Source organism: Oncorhynchus gorbuscha, linkage group LG09 (genome assembly GCF_021184085.1).
Source record: "Oncorhynchus gorbuscha isolate QuinsamMale2020 ecotype Even-year linkage group LG09, OgorEven_v1.0, whole genome shotgun sequence".
In the NCBI taxonomy this organism is placed as follows: Eukaryota; Metazoa; Chordata; class Actinopteri; order Salmoniformes; family Salmonidae; genus Oncorhynchus; species Oncorhynchus gorbuscha.
This window is the reverse complement of record NC_060181.1, coordinates 630,997-646,552: the sequence shown is the minus strand read 5'-3', so window position 1 is coordinate 646,552 and position 15,556 is coordinate 630,997. Positions and strand designations below refer to the sequence as shown.

Here is a 15,556-nt window from a genome sequence, read left to right as displayed (position 1 = left end):
AGAGAGAAACTCACCTTGTCACAGAAGACCTTGATCTGAGAGTAGGCTCTGTGGAGTGGCTTGTTGCTGCGGTTGTTGTAACTGTATGTGTCAATCTGGATCATCAGAGGAAGACCCTTCACCCCCTTCTGAGACGAGAAGTCTGTACTTAGACAGTTCACTGTGATAAAGATCTAACCAAATCAGAGGGACAGAACAAATTAGATTCCTGCAAACTGACCAATCAGAGACAGAGCAGTGGCAGTCAGTTATATTCAGCTAGAACCATACAAACTACTCAGTCAATAAAACCTATATCTCAGTTGGCACATCTTCCAAATACAACAGCATATTCATATTGACTAAATATCAAACTGTACAAAGCGTGGGAAGCATATTACTACATGTTGTTACGTAAGAATAGGGCCAGCTCCTACTGTTCAATGGCTGTGGTGTCTCATACAAGTTAGCCAATCTGTGTTAGTAAGGCTTTTCTCCAATAAGGAAGACACAGAACAGAGCATAACAGAGCTGGGATGTGCTGAGACAAGCCATGGTGGCAACATTATGTCCGCCCCAGGGCCACAGCATACCACAGAGAAAATAGAATAAACTCAAATGTTTCTTCTTTTTACATTTTAGACTACTAAATCGGTCCTGTTTTCTTTTCTCTCACAACAGTACTCCCTGAACCATCATGTGTTATTTGCCCCCCCCCCCCAGACAGTGTATTAGGTTTATGTGAGTAGAGGCTATAACCTCTGTAGTAACAGGCCTTGGCAGCCAGAGTGGGCCAATAGAAGCTAAAACCTCTGTATTAATAGGCCTTTTAAAGCCCTCTTGATCTGTGAAGCAAAACTATGGGTGCTGGAGGTCGTCTGGAGGAGCTCCAGGAGTAGTGGTTCACTTCCTATAACACATCAACCTATTACACCTAGGAATGGATGGGGTTAAGAGAGCACAGGAAGATAGTTATCAGGAAATACAACTAATTGGGAGTGTTTCAGGTACAGTGGCCCCATAATACTTCAACCATGTAATACAACAAAGAAGAAAGACTTTGTGGAGGCTTGGGACTATGAACATCTTTGAATCAGAGGGTTATAGTACTAATATCAAGGAAAACTGGTTTATTCTTGGGATGTGGGGTTGCTGAACCTCAATAGGCTATTCCACATGACAGTACCCCATCAGAGAGGAGAGTAAATATTAGCTCAGAGAGTTGACCTGGCTTGGATTTACTCCAGCAGGTTCTTTATCCAGAACCTTGTGATTACAATGGCCTTACAGTACTGTATTACTGCAACGGTGGAGCCAAACATATAAACAAGGATAACTGGGAAAGCAAAGCAGAGCTACCGAGAGAGAGAGAAAAGAGAGAGAGTGCAAGAGAGAGAGAGAGAAAGCAGAGAGAGAGAGACTGAACGAGAGAGAGAGAGCGAGAGAGAAAGAGAGAGAGCGAGAGCGAGAGAGATAGAGAGACAGAGAGAGAGAGAGAGAGAGAGATACAGACAGAGAGACAGACAGACAGACAGACAGACTGACTGGGTCAGTGTGTTGCTGCAGGCTCCCTACACTTACATGGAGCATGTGTGTCTGTGTGTACCTACACTATATATAAATGTATGTGGACACCCCTTCAAATGAGTGGATTTGGCTATTTTAAGCCACACCCATTGCTGACAGGTGATTAAATTCGAGCACACAGGCATGCAATCTTCATAGACAAATATTAGCAGTAGAATGGCCTCACTGAAGAGCTCAGTGACTTTCAACGTGGAACCATCATACGATGCCACCTTTCCAGCATTGTCAGTTCGTCAGATTTCTGCCCTGCTAGGGCTGCTCTGGTCAACTGTAAGGGCTGTTATTGTGAAGTGGAAATGTCTTGTAGAACAACAGCTCAGCCACGAAGTGGAAGGCCACACAAGCTCATAGAACGGGACCGCTGAGTGTTTAGCGCATAAAGCGTAAAAATAGTCTGTCCTGGTCGCAACACTCACTGCCGAGTTCCAAACTGTCTCTGGATGCAACGTCAGCACAGTAACTGTTCGTCGGGAGCTTCATGAAATGGGTTTCCATGGCCAAGCAGCCGCACACAAGCCTAAGATCATCATCACGTCGGCTGGAGTGGTGTAAATCTCGCTGCCTTTGCGTTCTACATTTACATTACATTTAAGTCATTTAGCATGGGAATGTGGGGTTCTCTGGAATGATGAATCATCCTTTACCATCTGGCAATCCGATGGACGAATCTGGGTTTGGCAGATGCCAGGAGAACGCTACCTGCCCGAAGACATATAGCCAACTGTAAAGTTTGGTGAAGGAGGAGGAATAATGGTCTGGGCTGTTTTCATGAGTAGGACTAGGCCCCTTAGTTCCAGTGAAAGGAAAGTGTAATGCTACAGCATACAATGAAATTCTAGACAGTTCTGTATGGCCCTTTCTGTTTCAGCATGGCAATGCCTCGTGCACAAAGCAAGGTCCATACAGAATTGGTTTGTCAAGATCGGTGTGGATGAACTTGACAGGTCTGCACAGAGCCCTGACCTCAACCGCATCGAACACCTTTGGGATGAATTGCAATACTGACTGCGAGCCAGGCCTAATCACCCAACATCAGTGCCCGACCTCACTAATGCTCTTGGAGCTTAGTGGAAGCAAGTCCCAGCAGCAATGTTCCAACATCTAGTGGAAAGCCTTCCCAGAAGAGTGGAGGCTGTTATAGCTGCAAAGAGGGGACCAACTCCATATTAATGCCCATGATTTTGGAATGAGATGTTCAACTAGCAGGTGTTCACATACTTTTGGTCATTTGGTGTAGCTTCATAGAAGAGAGGGCAAAACAAACAAAGAGTTGTGTGTGTGGACTGTGGGGACTATGAGACTGGGGGGACTGTGGGGGGACCACGGGACTGTGTTGACTGTGGGGACCATGGGACTGTGGGGACCATGAGACTGGGGGGACTGTGGGACTGTGGGACTGTCCCATTGTTTTTTTAAAACCTTTATTTAACCAGGCAAGTCAGTTAAGAACAAATTCTTATTTCCAATGACGTTAATAGTGGGTTAACTGCCTGTTCAGGGGCAGAACGACAGATTTGTACCTTGTCAGCTCGGGGGTTTGAACTTGCAACCTTCCAGTTGCTAGTCCAATGCTCTAACCATAACCACTAGGCTACCCTGCCGCCCCACAATGTGGGGACAATGGGACTGTGGGGACTATGTTGGGACTATGGGACTGTGGGGACTATGTGGGGATCATGGGACTGTGGGGACTGTGGGGACTATGGGACTGTGGGGACCATGGGACTATGGGGACTGTGGGGACCATGGGAATGTGGGGACTGTGGGGACTGTGGGGACCATGGGACTGTGGGGACAATGGGACTGTGAGGACTATGTGGGGACTATGGGACTGTGGGGACTGTGGGGAATATGGGACTGTGGGGACTATGTGGGGACTATGGGACTGTGAGGACTGTGGGGAATATGGGACTGTAGGGACTATGTGAGGACAATGGGGGGACTATGTTGGGGACTGTGAGGACTGTAAAGACTAAGTGTGTGTGGATGTTGGGGACTGTGGGTACGGTGATATTGTATTGTAGGTTAATTGTCACACTTTACTCTGTGGACCTGGTCTAGATTGTAGAGGTCGATGGTCGTGCCCCAGCGGAAATCGAATTAGCATAATACAAAAATCCACACACAATGACATGTTATAATAACACACACAATGACACGTTATAATAACACACACAATGACACGTTATAATAACACACACAATGACACGTTATAATAACACACACAATGACATGTTATAATAACACACACAATGACATGTTATAGTAACACACACAATGACACGTTATAATAACACACACAATGACACGTTGTAATAACACACACAATGACACGTTATAATAACACACACAATGACATGTTATAATAACACACACAATGACATGTTATAGTAACACACACAATGACACGTTATAATAACACACACAATGACACGTTATAATAACACACACAATGACACGTTATAATAACACACACAATGACATGTTATAATAACACACACAGATTTTATGTTTTTTAAATCAAGTCAGAAATTTCTATATGAAAATTACAAACTTCAGAAGTCATTTTAAACCTCAAATACTGCCCATGTTGTTTTTACCTTGGCCTCTTCGTTCACATCCCAGGTGAAGGAGACAGCGTTGTAGGCTATCTCCTCAATGTTACCGATGGTGTTGAAGCTCTCCTTATAGTCCGCTGGAGGGTAGGAGGGATGTAGGGAAGGAAGGAGGGAAGGAGAGAGAAGGAGGAAGGGAGGAAGGAGAGATGGAGGGAAGAAAGGGTTGAGGGAAGGAGAGAAGGAGGGAAGGAGGGATGGAGGGAAGGAGTGATAGAGGGAAGGAGGGATGGAGAGAAGGAGGGATGGAGGGAAGGAGGGATGAGGGAAGGAGGGATGAGGGAAGGAGGGATGGAGAGAAGGAGGGATGGAGGGAAGGAGGGATGAGGGAAGGAGGGATGGAGAGAAGGAGGGATGGAGGGAAGGAGAGAAGGAGAGCAGGAGGGAAGGAGGGATGGAGGGAAGGAGGGATGGAGGGAAGGAGAGAAGGAGGGAAGGGGGATGAGGGGAAGGAAGGATGAGAGGGGGAAAGAGCAAAGGAGAGGAGGGAACAGAATGGAAGGTCAGATGGGATTAATTCTCACAACACATGCTCAACCTTCCACCCAGCTGAAGTTTTGAGAGTCAATAAGAAGAAATGCAGGATGAATATATAAATGGAAGAGGAAAAATATTATTCAACACTATCATCAGACATATCTACAGTTGAAGTCGGAAGTTTACATACACCTTAGCGATGTACATTTAAACTCAGGTTTTCACAATTCCTGACATTTAATCTTAGCAGAAATTCCCTGTTTTATTTTGTGAAGAATATGAAATGTCAGAATAACAGCAGAGATAATTATTTTCTTCAGCGTTTGTGTCTTTCATCATATTCCCATAGGGTCAGAAGTTTTCATACACTCAATTAGTATTTGGTAGCATTGCCTTTAAATTGTTTAACTTGTGTCAAACATTTCGGGTAGCCTTCCACAAGCATCCCGCAATAATTTTGGCGAATTTTGGCCCATTCCTCTTGACAGAGCTGGTGTAACTGAGTCAGGTTTGTAGGCCTCCTTGCTCGCACACGCTCTGTAGGCTTGAGGTCAGGACTTTGTGATGGCCACTCCAATACCTTGACTTTGTTGTCCTTAAGCAATTTTGCCACAACTTTGGAAGTATGCTTGGGGTCATTGTCCATTTGGAAGACCCATTTGTGACCAAGCTTTAACTTCCTGACTGATGTCTTGAGATGTTGCTTCAATATATCCACCTAATTTCCCCCATCATGATGCCATCTATTTTATGAAGTGCATCAGACCCTCCTGCAGCAAAGCCTCCCCCTTATTCCTCCAAATGTAACGACATGTCCCCATGTGCAGTTGCAAACCGTAGTCTGGCTTTTTTATGGCGGTTTTGGAGCAGTGGCGTCTTCCTTGATAAGCAACCTTTCAGGTTATGTCAATATAGGACTCGTTTTACTGTGGATGTAGATACTTTGTACCCGTTTCCTCCAGCATTTTCACAGGGTTCTTTGCTGTTGTTCTTGGATTGATCTGCAATTTTACCATATTACCAAAGTACGTTCATCTCTAGGAGACAGAACACGTCTCCTTCCTGAGCGGTATGACGGCTGTGTGGTCCCATGGTGTTTATACTTGCATACTATTGTTTGTACAGATGAACGTGGTACCTTCATGTGTTTGGAAATAGCTCCCAAGGATGAACCAGACTTGTGGAGGTCTACAATTATTTTCATGAGGTCTTGGCTGATTTCTTTTGATTTTCCTATGATGTCAAACAAAGAGGCACTGACTTTGAAGGTAGACCTTGAAATACATCCACAGGTACACCTCCAATTGACTCAAATTATGTCAATTAGCCTATCAGAAACATCTAAAGCCATGACATCATTTTCTGGAATTTTCCAAGCTGTGTATGTAATCGTCTGACCCACTGAAATTGTGATCCAGTGAATTATAAATGAAATAATCTCTCTTTAAACAGTTGTTGGGAAAATGACTTGTGTCATGCACAAAGTAGATGTCCTAACCGACTTGCCAAAACTATAGTTTGTCAACAAGAAATTTGTGGAGTGGTTGAAAAATGAGTTTTAATGACTCCAGCCTAAGTGTGTGTAAACTTCCGACTTCAACAGTAGGTCTTGTTAGTTCAAATTTGACAAGTGGTTTTATTTTATTAAAACAACAAGTGGCTATCGCAGAAAACCCCATACCAACTCTATCTGAAACCACTATAAACATATGCACAGGCCAATATGATAAAGTTGTTATCAGCTAAAACAGGAAGCCATTGTTCAGGCTGATTAGGAACTCTGTGGTATCAAACAGCAAGTTCTTGATATCTGGCAATGGAAACAAACTCCCTGCCTTCAAAACAAAGCACTGGTAAATACAGGAGGCTATTCTTATTTCATCTACCACTATTACCCCAGGACATGTCAGTTCATCTACCACTATTACCCCAGGACATGTCAGTTCATCTACCACTATTAACCCCAGGACATGTCAGTTCATCTACCACTATTAACCCAGGACATGTCAGTTCATCTACCACTATTACCCCAGGACATGTCAGTTCATCTACCACTATTACCCCAGGACATGTCAGTTCATCTACCACTATTACCCCAGGACATGTCAGTTCATCTACCCCCAGTTCACTATTACCCCAGGACATGTCAGTTCATCTACCACTATTACCACCCCAGGACATGTCAGTTCATCTCATACCCCAGGACATACCACTATTACCCCAGGACATGTCAGTTCATCTACCACTATTACCCCAGGACATGTCAGTTCATCTACCACTATTACCCCAGGACATGTCAGTTCATCTACCACTATTACCCCAGGACATGTCAGTTCATCTACCACTATTACCCCAGGACATGTCAGTTCATCTACCACTATTACCCCAGGACATGTCAGTTCATCTACCACTATTACCCCAGGACATGTCAGTTCATCTACCACCCCAGGACATGTCAGTTCATCTACCACTATTACCCCAGGACATGTCAGTTCATCTACCACTATTACCCCAGGACATGTCAGTTCATCTACCACTATTACCCCAGGACATGTCAGTTCATCTACCACTATTACCCCAGGACATGTCAGTTCAACTACCACTATTACCCCAGGACATGTCAGTTCATCTACCACTATTACCCCAGGACATGTCAGTTCATCTACCACTATTACCCCAGGACATGTCAGTTCATCTACCACTATTACCCCAGGACATGTCAGTTCATTAACCCAGGACATGTCAGTTCATCTACCACTATTAACCCAGGACATGTCAGTTCATCTACCACTATTACCCCAGGACATGTCAGTTCATCTCTACCCCAGGACATGTCAGTTCATCTTACCCCAGGACATGTCAGTTCATCTACCACTATTAACCCAGGACATGTCAGTTCATCTACCACTATTACCCCAGGACATGTCAGTTCATCTACCACTATTACCCCAGGACATGTCAGTTCATCTACCACTATTACCCCAGGACATGTCAGTTCATCTACCACTATTACCCCAGGACATGTCAGTTCATCTACCACTATTACCCCAGGACCATCTACCACTATTAACCCAGGACATGTCAGTTCATCTACCACTATTACCCCAGGACATGTCAGTTCATCTACCACTATTACCCCAGGACATGTCAGTTCATCTACCACTATTAACCCAGGACATGTCAGTTCATCTACCACTACCACTCAGTTCATCTTAACCCAGGACATGTCAGTTCAACTACAGTTCACTATTAACCCAGGACACATCTACCACTATTAACCCAGGACATGTTAGTTCAACTACCACTATTAACCCCAGGACATGTCAGTTCAACTACCACTATTACCCCAGGACATGTCAGTTCATCTACCACTATTACCCCAGGACATGTCAGTTCAACTACCACTATTAACCCAGGACATGTTAGTTCAACTACCACTATTACCCCAGGACATGTCAGTTCAACTACCACTATTACCCCAGGACATGTCAGTTCATCTACCACTATTACCCCAGGACCCCAAACCCCCTCCCCCCCCAAAAAAACCCGTCTCCTCCCAAAACTCTACCTACCCCTATACCCCCTCTAGCCCATCTAACTCTTCTACACCATCTAACCCCTCTACCCCCAAAATCCCCATCTAACCCCTCTACCCCAAAACCCCTCTACCCCCAAAATCCCTTCTACCCCCAAAACCCCATCGAACTAATGTTCCCTCTAAGCTGTGCACTTGTGCGGACTGCCGTGCAGCTCCACCGGGACTGCCAAGCAGAATAAATATCAGAGAAGTTGTTGTAGGCAGAACACATCGGAGTAGGATTCCATTGCATTGATATGCACCACTCAGCCCACACATACCAGTGCAGCATTACCATTCAGAGCTGCAGTAGGCCTATATGCAAAATAGATCATTGCCATATATGGATATGTGCCATTGACTTTGAACTGGACTGTGTTTACAGTGTGAGCGGTAGTGAGTAGATGAACTGGACTGTGTTTACAGTGTGAGCGGTAGTGAGTAGATGAACTGGACTGTGTTTACAGTGAGTAGATGAACTGGACTGTGTTTACAGTGTGAGCGGTAGTGAGTAGATGAACTGGACTGTGTTTACAGTGTGAGCGGTAGTGAGTAGATGAACTGGACTGTGTTTACAGTGTGAGCGGTAGTGAGTAGATGAACTGGACTGTGTTTACAGTGTGAGCGGTAGTGAGTAGATGCGCTTGTTTTGAGATCAAAGTGAGAGCTGCATGTAGCCACGTGTGTACATTTTGTTCATATCTGTTGCTAGTTGGTGAGTTACTAGCCCAGTTATAAATAATTTGTAGTCAGCAATAGGGGAGTGAATGCTTCATACAAGAGCACAAAACATGTACATTTCTAGACATCTTTGAAAAGCAAGTCAGGTAAAGAGCTTGATTTTGGTCTTAAAGGGCCAGTGTTGTATTTTGAGGCAGTCTTGAAGAAGCTAAGTAGCCAATAGGCAGAGGGCAGCATAATTTGTCTGATTGTCTGTAATAATGGTATGGGAATAATAATGCATTTTATTTTGTAAAGTGGTTTCTTGCATCAAACAACACAACAACATTTTCAATCACCTCCTTGTCTGAGTGGATAACGGTTCATGTCAAGCCCTTCATGTTTTTTTCAAAAGTCTCATGGAATGAGGCCTACATTGAACACCACACATTGGCTGCTACTGTAGGCTGAATGATAGCTGTTCTATTATCCATGGTAACATGTTATCTGTTATCATGCATTTTCTCCATTGTTTCTGATGGAAAGCAACTCTGGTAGACCTACATTATGATCACATAGCCACAGTAGCCTACTTGACCACTGTTAAAACTGTAACTTCAAGTGGGTACAGTAAACGCGCTCTGTTTCACAGAATTTTCACAAAGTTAAAGTTTGCGCTCCCCAGACCTGAAATCTGCTCAGTGACGAAAGAAAATAGAGGGAGCATTGCATTTAACCCCTCTACATTACCTAACCTCTCTACCCCCAAAACCCCCTCTACCCCTCTATATAACCTAACCTCTCTATCCCACCATCTACCCCCAAAACCACCTCTATATTACCTAACCTCTCTATCCCTTTATCTACCCCCAAAACTGCCTCTATATTACCTAACCTCTCTACCCCAAAACCCCTCTACCCCTCTATATAACCTAACCTCTCTATCCCACCATCTACCCCCAAAACCACCTCTATATTACCTAACCTCTCTATCCCTTTATCTACCCCCAAAACCCCCTCTATATTAGCTAACCTCAAAACCCCCCCCCTCTATATTAGCTAACCTCTCTATCCCTTTATCTACCCCCAAAACCACCTCTATATTACCTAACCCTCTATCCCTTTATCTACCCCCAAAAGCCTCTACATTACCTAACCTCTCTACCCCCAAAACCCCCTACCCCTCTATATAACCTCCCTCTATCCCACCATCTACCCCCAAAACCACCTCTATATTACCTAACCTCTCTATCCCTTTATCTACCCCCAAAACTGCCTCTATATTACCTAACCTCTCTACCCCCAAAACCCCTCTACCCCTCTATATAACCTAACCTCTCTATCCCACCATCTACCCCCAAAACCACCTCTATATTACCTAACCTCTCTATCCCTTTATCTACCCCCAAAACCATCTCTATATTACCTAACCTCTCTATCCCTTTATCTACCCCCAAAACCCCTCTATATTACCTAACCTCTCTATCCCTTTATCTACCCCCAAAACCCCTCTATATTACCTAACCTCTCTATCCCTTTATCTAACCCCAAAACCCCCTCTACCCCTCTATATTACCTAACCTCTCTATCCCTTTATCTACCCCCAAAACCACCTCTATATTACCTAACCTCTCTATCCCACCATCTACCCCCACTACCCCTCTATATTACCTAACCTCTCTATCCCACCATCTACCCCCAAAACCCCTTTACCCTTCCACCTCCAAATGACCCTCTACCGCTGGCAAACTAAGCCTCTTAACCACTTCAAACCATATGACAAATACTTTTTCATATTTATTAGAGTATTCGAGGAGTACTTTATTTATTGTACTTTTGGGACTATTCAATTGGTTCCACTGTACCAAGCAAATTGCATTAAGTGCATCTCAAGTATTTTAACATATGTGACAGCTGTACATGTTTTACTCGGGTCTTTAAACCAGCCCTCCTGTCTGGCTCAGTGAGATGGAGATAAATCAATCAATCAAAGGTATTTATAAAGCCTTCTTACATCAGCTGATATCTCAAAGTGTTATAAAGAAACCCAGCCTAAAACCCCAAACAGCAAGCAATGCAGGTGTAGAAGCACGGTGGCTAGGAAAAACTCCCTAGAAAGGTCAAAACCTAGGAAGAAACCTAGAGAGGAACCAGGCTATGTGGGGTGGCCAGTCCTCTTCTGGCTGTGCCGGGTGGAGATTATAACAAAACATGGCCAATATGTTCAAATGTTCATAAATGACCAGAATGGTCAAATAATAATAATCAGAGTGGTTGTAGAGGGTGCAACAGGTCAGCACTTCAGGAGTAAATGTCAGTTGGCTTTTCTTAGCCGTTCATTCAGATTCTGATGCGCATCACTTATGAAGCCCTTTTCCCCACTAGGAAATAAACGGAATAATAAGTCAAAGCCTGGCTATGTCACTCCACTCCCCACTCCATTCCAGGTTTTCACAGGTGCACAGCCAGTCAGTCAGCCAGGCAGTCAGGCAGGTTGCATCCTGGTCCTCCTCCGTTAGTTCCCCGTTAAATAGATCCATTCAAATCCCAGGTCCCATGACACACACAGCCTCAGGCCTCCAAGCCTCCAGGCAGAGCCAGGGAACAATCCTGAACCAACTGCTATTCAAATCCCAGCCTAGCCTGGCGGTGTCATGTTACACCCACCTCCCATGTGCTGCTGCCACTATCCAGACCAGACCTGGGCTGTACTACAGTTTACTGTTTGTCATTTGACCAGGGGGTCACCTCTCTCCTCTTCTGCTACTAATCCTTCAGGGTCAGGTTAGCCTAAACCCCCACCCCATACAGACACAATGACATATGAGTAAATTAAGCTACAGTATAGAGTTAGGAAGCAAGCCTGATGAACCAAACCATTGATCTTTCTGACGATACCAACAGATTTCATTACTTTGCTACAGACAAATTGAATATGATTTTTTCAGGATAACTTTTCATCAATTACAAATCCCTGGAATCTAGTGGATGTGACTTGTTCTATTTCATTCCCACCAATTGAGATTCTATCTCTTTTTTATTAAATGCATTTATATCTTGGCCCTGGTAGATGCACAGCCGTTTGCAAAAACACATTGTTCTCTAATATAAACATAACTATTTAACCAATTATATGCATAATCATGAAAAATATAATAATGTAATTTACTAAGTAATATTTCATGATCAACTACGTCAAACACTTTGGATAAATCTAAGTAGATGCCTAGAGTGTATTCATTGTTGTTCACGGCTGTAAATATTTTTATCCACAAGTTGCAAAAGAGTTTTTTCCAAAACCATATTACAGTGTTGCTTAAAAATGTTTAACATTCTCTTATACAACTATTTTTCTAGGATTTTAGAAAAACATAGTACAGATATTGGGCGATAATTTGTCAATCTGTCAAAATTTGTCAATTTGTCAAAGATTTATCAATCTCTGAACATAACATCACCCTTTCAGCCCCTCAGGCCTCAATCAGAGAGGTACAACACAGAAAGGTACACTGGCTGGCTGAGGCATTCCTCTCTCTGTCCAAACAAGCCATGCATTTCTCCCATCTGCCCTGATTCTCCCACCTTACATACCACCACTGCTGCTTCTCAGCCTCTCTCTGCAGGTTGCAGCTTGTGGAACAGATCCTTCCATGCCTCTCAGTCAGACTCACTCAACATGACTGGAGAGAAATGGTTCACATTCAAATACACCGACTGATAATTGCGAAATGTTTGTCAGTAAAAAATGTGACCCACTAAAATACATAAAAAAAAAAAAACATCCACTTGTCTTCTCATTTCACTACAATCTTCCTGGAAATGTTAATTATCTACAAAACTACGCGGGACTAACAACACCCAGTCATTAACTGAATTAATGCCCCTCAACAGCACAACGGAGAGGAGGGATATGAAAGGGAGAAGAGAGGAGGAGGAGGAGGAGGGATATGAAAGGGAGAAGAGAGGAGGTGAGGAGGAGGGATATGAAAGGGAGACGAGAGGAGGTGAGGAGGAGGGGTATGAAGGAGATCTCTGTGGAACTCTGTGGAACAGTGACTGGTGGTAGGCCCAGGCAGGGGATTTGACTGGTTGTAGGCCCAGGCAGGGGAATGTGACTGGTGGTAGGCCCAGGCAGGGGGGGGATGTGGAACAGTGCCTGGTGGTAGAGCCAGGCAGGCAGGGCAATGTGACTGGTTGTAGGCCCAGGCAGGGGAATGTGACTGGTTGTAGGCCCAGACAGGGGGATGTGACTGGTGGTAGGCCCAGACAGGGGGATGTGACTGGTGGTAGGCCCAGGCAGGGGGATGTGGAACAGTGACTGGTGGTAGAGCCAGGCAGGGGGATGTGGAACAGTGACTGGTGGTAGAGCCAGGCAGGGGGATGTGACTGGTGGTAGTCCCAGGCAGGGGGATGTGGAACCAGTGACTGGTGGTAGACCCAGGCAGGGGGATGTGGAACAGTGACTGGTGGTAGGCCCAGGCAGGGGGATGTGACTTGTGGTAGGCCCAGGCAGGGGGATTTGACTGGTGGTAGTCCCAGGCAGGTGGATGTGACTGGTGGTAGGCCCAGGCAGGGGATATGACTGGTGGTAGGCCTAGGCAGGGGGATGTGACTGGTGGTAGGCCCAGGCAGGGGGATGTGGAACAGTGACTGGTGGTAGGCCCAGGCAGTGGGATATGACTGGTGGTAGGCCTAGGCAGGGGGATGTGACTGGTGGTAGGCCCAGGCAGGGGGATGTGGAACAGTGACTGGTGGTAGGCCCAGGCAGGGGAATGTGACTGGTGGTAGGCCCAGGCAGGGGATGTGGAACAGTGCCTGGTGGTAGAGCCAGGCAGGGGAATGTGACTTGGTGTAGGCCTAGGCAGGGGGATGTGGAACAGTGATTGGTGGTAGGCCCAGGCAGGGGGATGTGGAACAGTGACTGGTGGTAGGCCCAGGCAGGGGATGTGACTGGTGGTAGGCCCAGGCAGGGGATGTGGAACAGTAACTGGTGGTAGGCCCAGGCACGGGGATGTGTCTGGTTGTAGGCCCAGGCAGGGGGATGTGGAACAGTGACTGGTTGTAGGCCCAGGCAGGGGAATGTGACTGGTTGTAGGCCCAGGCAGGGGGATGTGACTGGTGGTAGGCCCAGGCAGGGGGATGTGACTTGGTGTAGGCCCAGGCAGGGGGATGTGGAACAGTGATTGGTGGTAGGCCCAGGCATGGGGATGTGGAACAGTGACTGGTGGTAGGCCCAGGCAGGGGATGTGACTGGTGGTAGGCCTAGGCAGGGGATGTGACTGGTGGTAGGCCCAGGCAGGGGGGTGTTGAACAGTGACTGGTGGTAGGCCCAGGCAGGGGGATGTGACTGGTGGTAGACCCAGGCAGGGGGATGTGACTGGTGGTAGGCCCAGGCAGGGGGATGTGACTGGTGGTAGACCCAGGCAGGGGGATGTGACTGGTGGTAGACCCAGGCAGGGGGATGTGACTGGTGGTAGACCCAGGCAGGGGATGTGACTGGTGGTAGGCCCAGGCAGGGGGATGTGACTGGTGGTAGACCCAGGCAGGGGGTGTTGAACAGTGACTGGTGGTAGGCCCAGGCAGGGGATGTGACTGGTGGTAGACCCAGGCAGGGGGGTGTTGAACAGTGACTGGTGGTAGGCCCAGGCAGGGGGATGTGATGGTGGTAGGCCCAGGCAGGGGGATGTGACTGGTGGTAGACCCAGGCAGGGGGGTGTTGAACAGTGACTGGTGGTAGACCCAGGCAGGCGGATGTGATGGTGGTAGACCCAGGCAGGGGGATGTGACTGGTGGTAGGCCCTGGACCCGGAGATCTTTGTGGGCTATACTCAGCCTTGTCTCAGGATGGTAAGTTGGTGGTTGAAGATATCCCTCCAGTGGTGTGGGGGCTGTGCTTTGGCAAAGTGGGTGGGGTTATATCCTTCCTGTTTGGCCCTGTCCGGGGGTGTCCTCGGATGGGGCCACAGTGTCTCCTGACCCCTCCTGTCTCAGCCTCCAGTATTTATGCTGCAGTAGTTTGTGTCGGGGGGCTAGGGTCAGTTTGTTATATCTGGAGTACTTCTGTCCTATTCGGTGTCCTGTGTGAATCTAAGTGTGCATTCTCTAATTCTCTCCTTCTTTCTTTCTCTCTCTCGGAGGACCTGAGCCCCAGGACCATGCCACAGGACTACCTGACATGATGACTCCTTGCTGTCACCAGTCCACCTGGCCATGCTGCTGCTCCAGTTTCAACTGACCTGAGCCCAAGGACCGTGCCCCAGGACGACCTGACATGATGACTCCTTGCTGTCCACAGTCCACCTGACTGGTGGTAGGCCCAGGCAGGGGGATGTGGAACAGTGACGGGTGGTAGTTCCAGGCAGGGGGATGTGACTGGTGGTAGTCCCAGGCAGGGGGATGTGACTGGTGGTAGGCCCAGGCAGGGGGATGTGACTGGTGGTAGGCCCAGGCAGGGGGATGTGGAACAGTGACGTGTGGTAGGCCCAGGCAGGGCGATGTGGAACAGTGACGGGTGGTAGGCCCAGGCAGGGGGATGTGACTGGTGGTAGGCCCAGGCAGGGGGATGTGGAACATTGACGAGTGGTAGGCCCAGGCAGGGGGATGTGACTGGTGGTAGGCCCAGGCAGGGAGATTTGACTGGTGGTAGGCCCAGGCAGGGGGA

At 46.8% G+C, this 15,556-nt stretch overlaps 1 protein-coding gene across 1 annotated transcript in view; it reads right to left on the bottom strand.

Annotated features, from left to right (window-relative positions):
* grhl2b (grainyhead-like transcription factor 2b) overlaps positions 1-15,556 on the bottom strand; it is a 134,763-nt gene that overhangs the window by 66,627 nt on the left and 52,580 nt on the right. Inside the window, 2 exon segments of the mRNA XM_046361270.1 lie at positions 15-173; positions 4,167-4,261. Of these exon segments, the coding sequence (XP_046217226.1) occupies positions 15-173; positions 4,167-4,261 (254 nt within the window).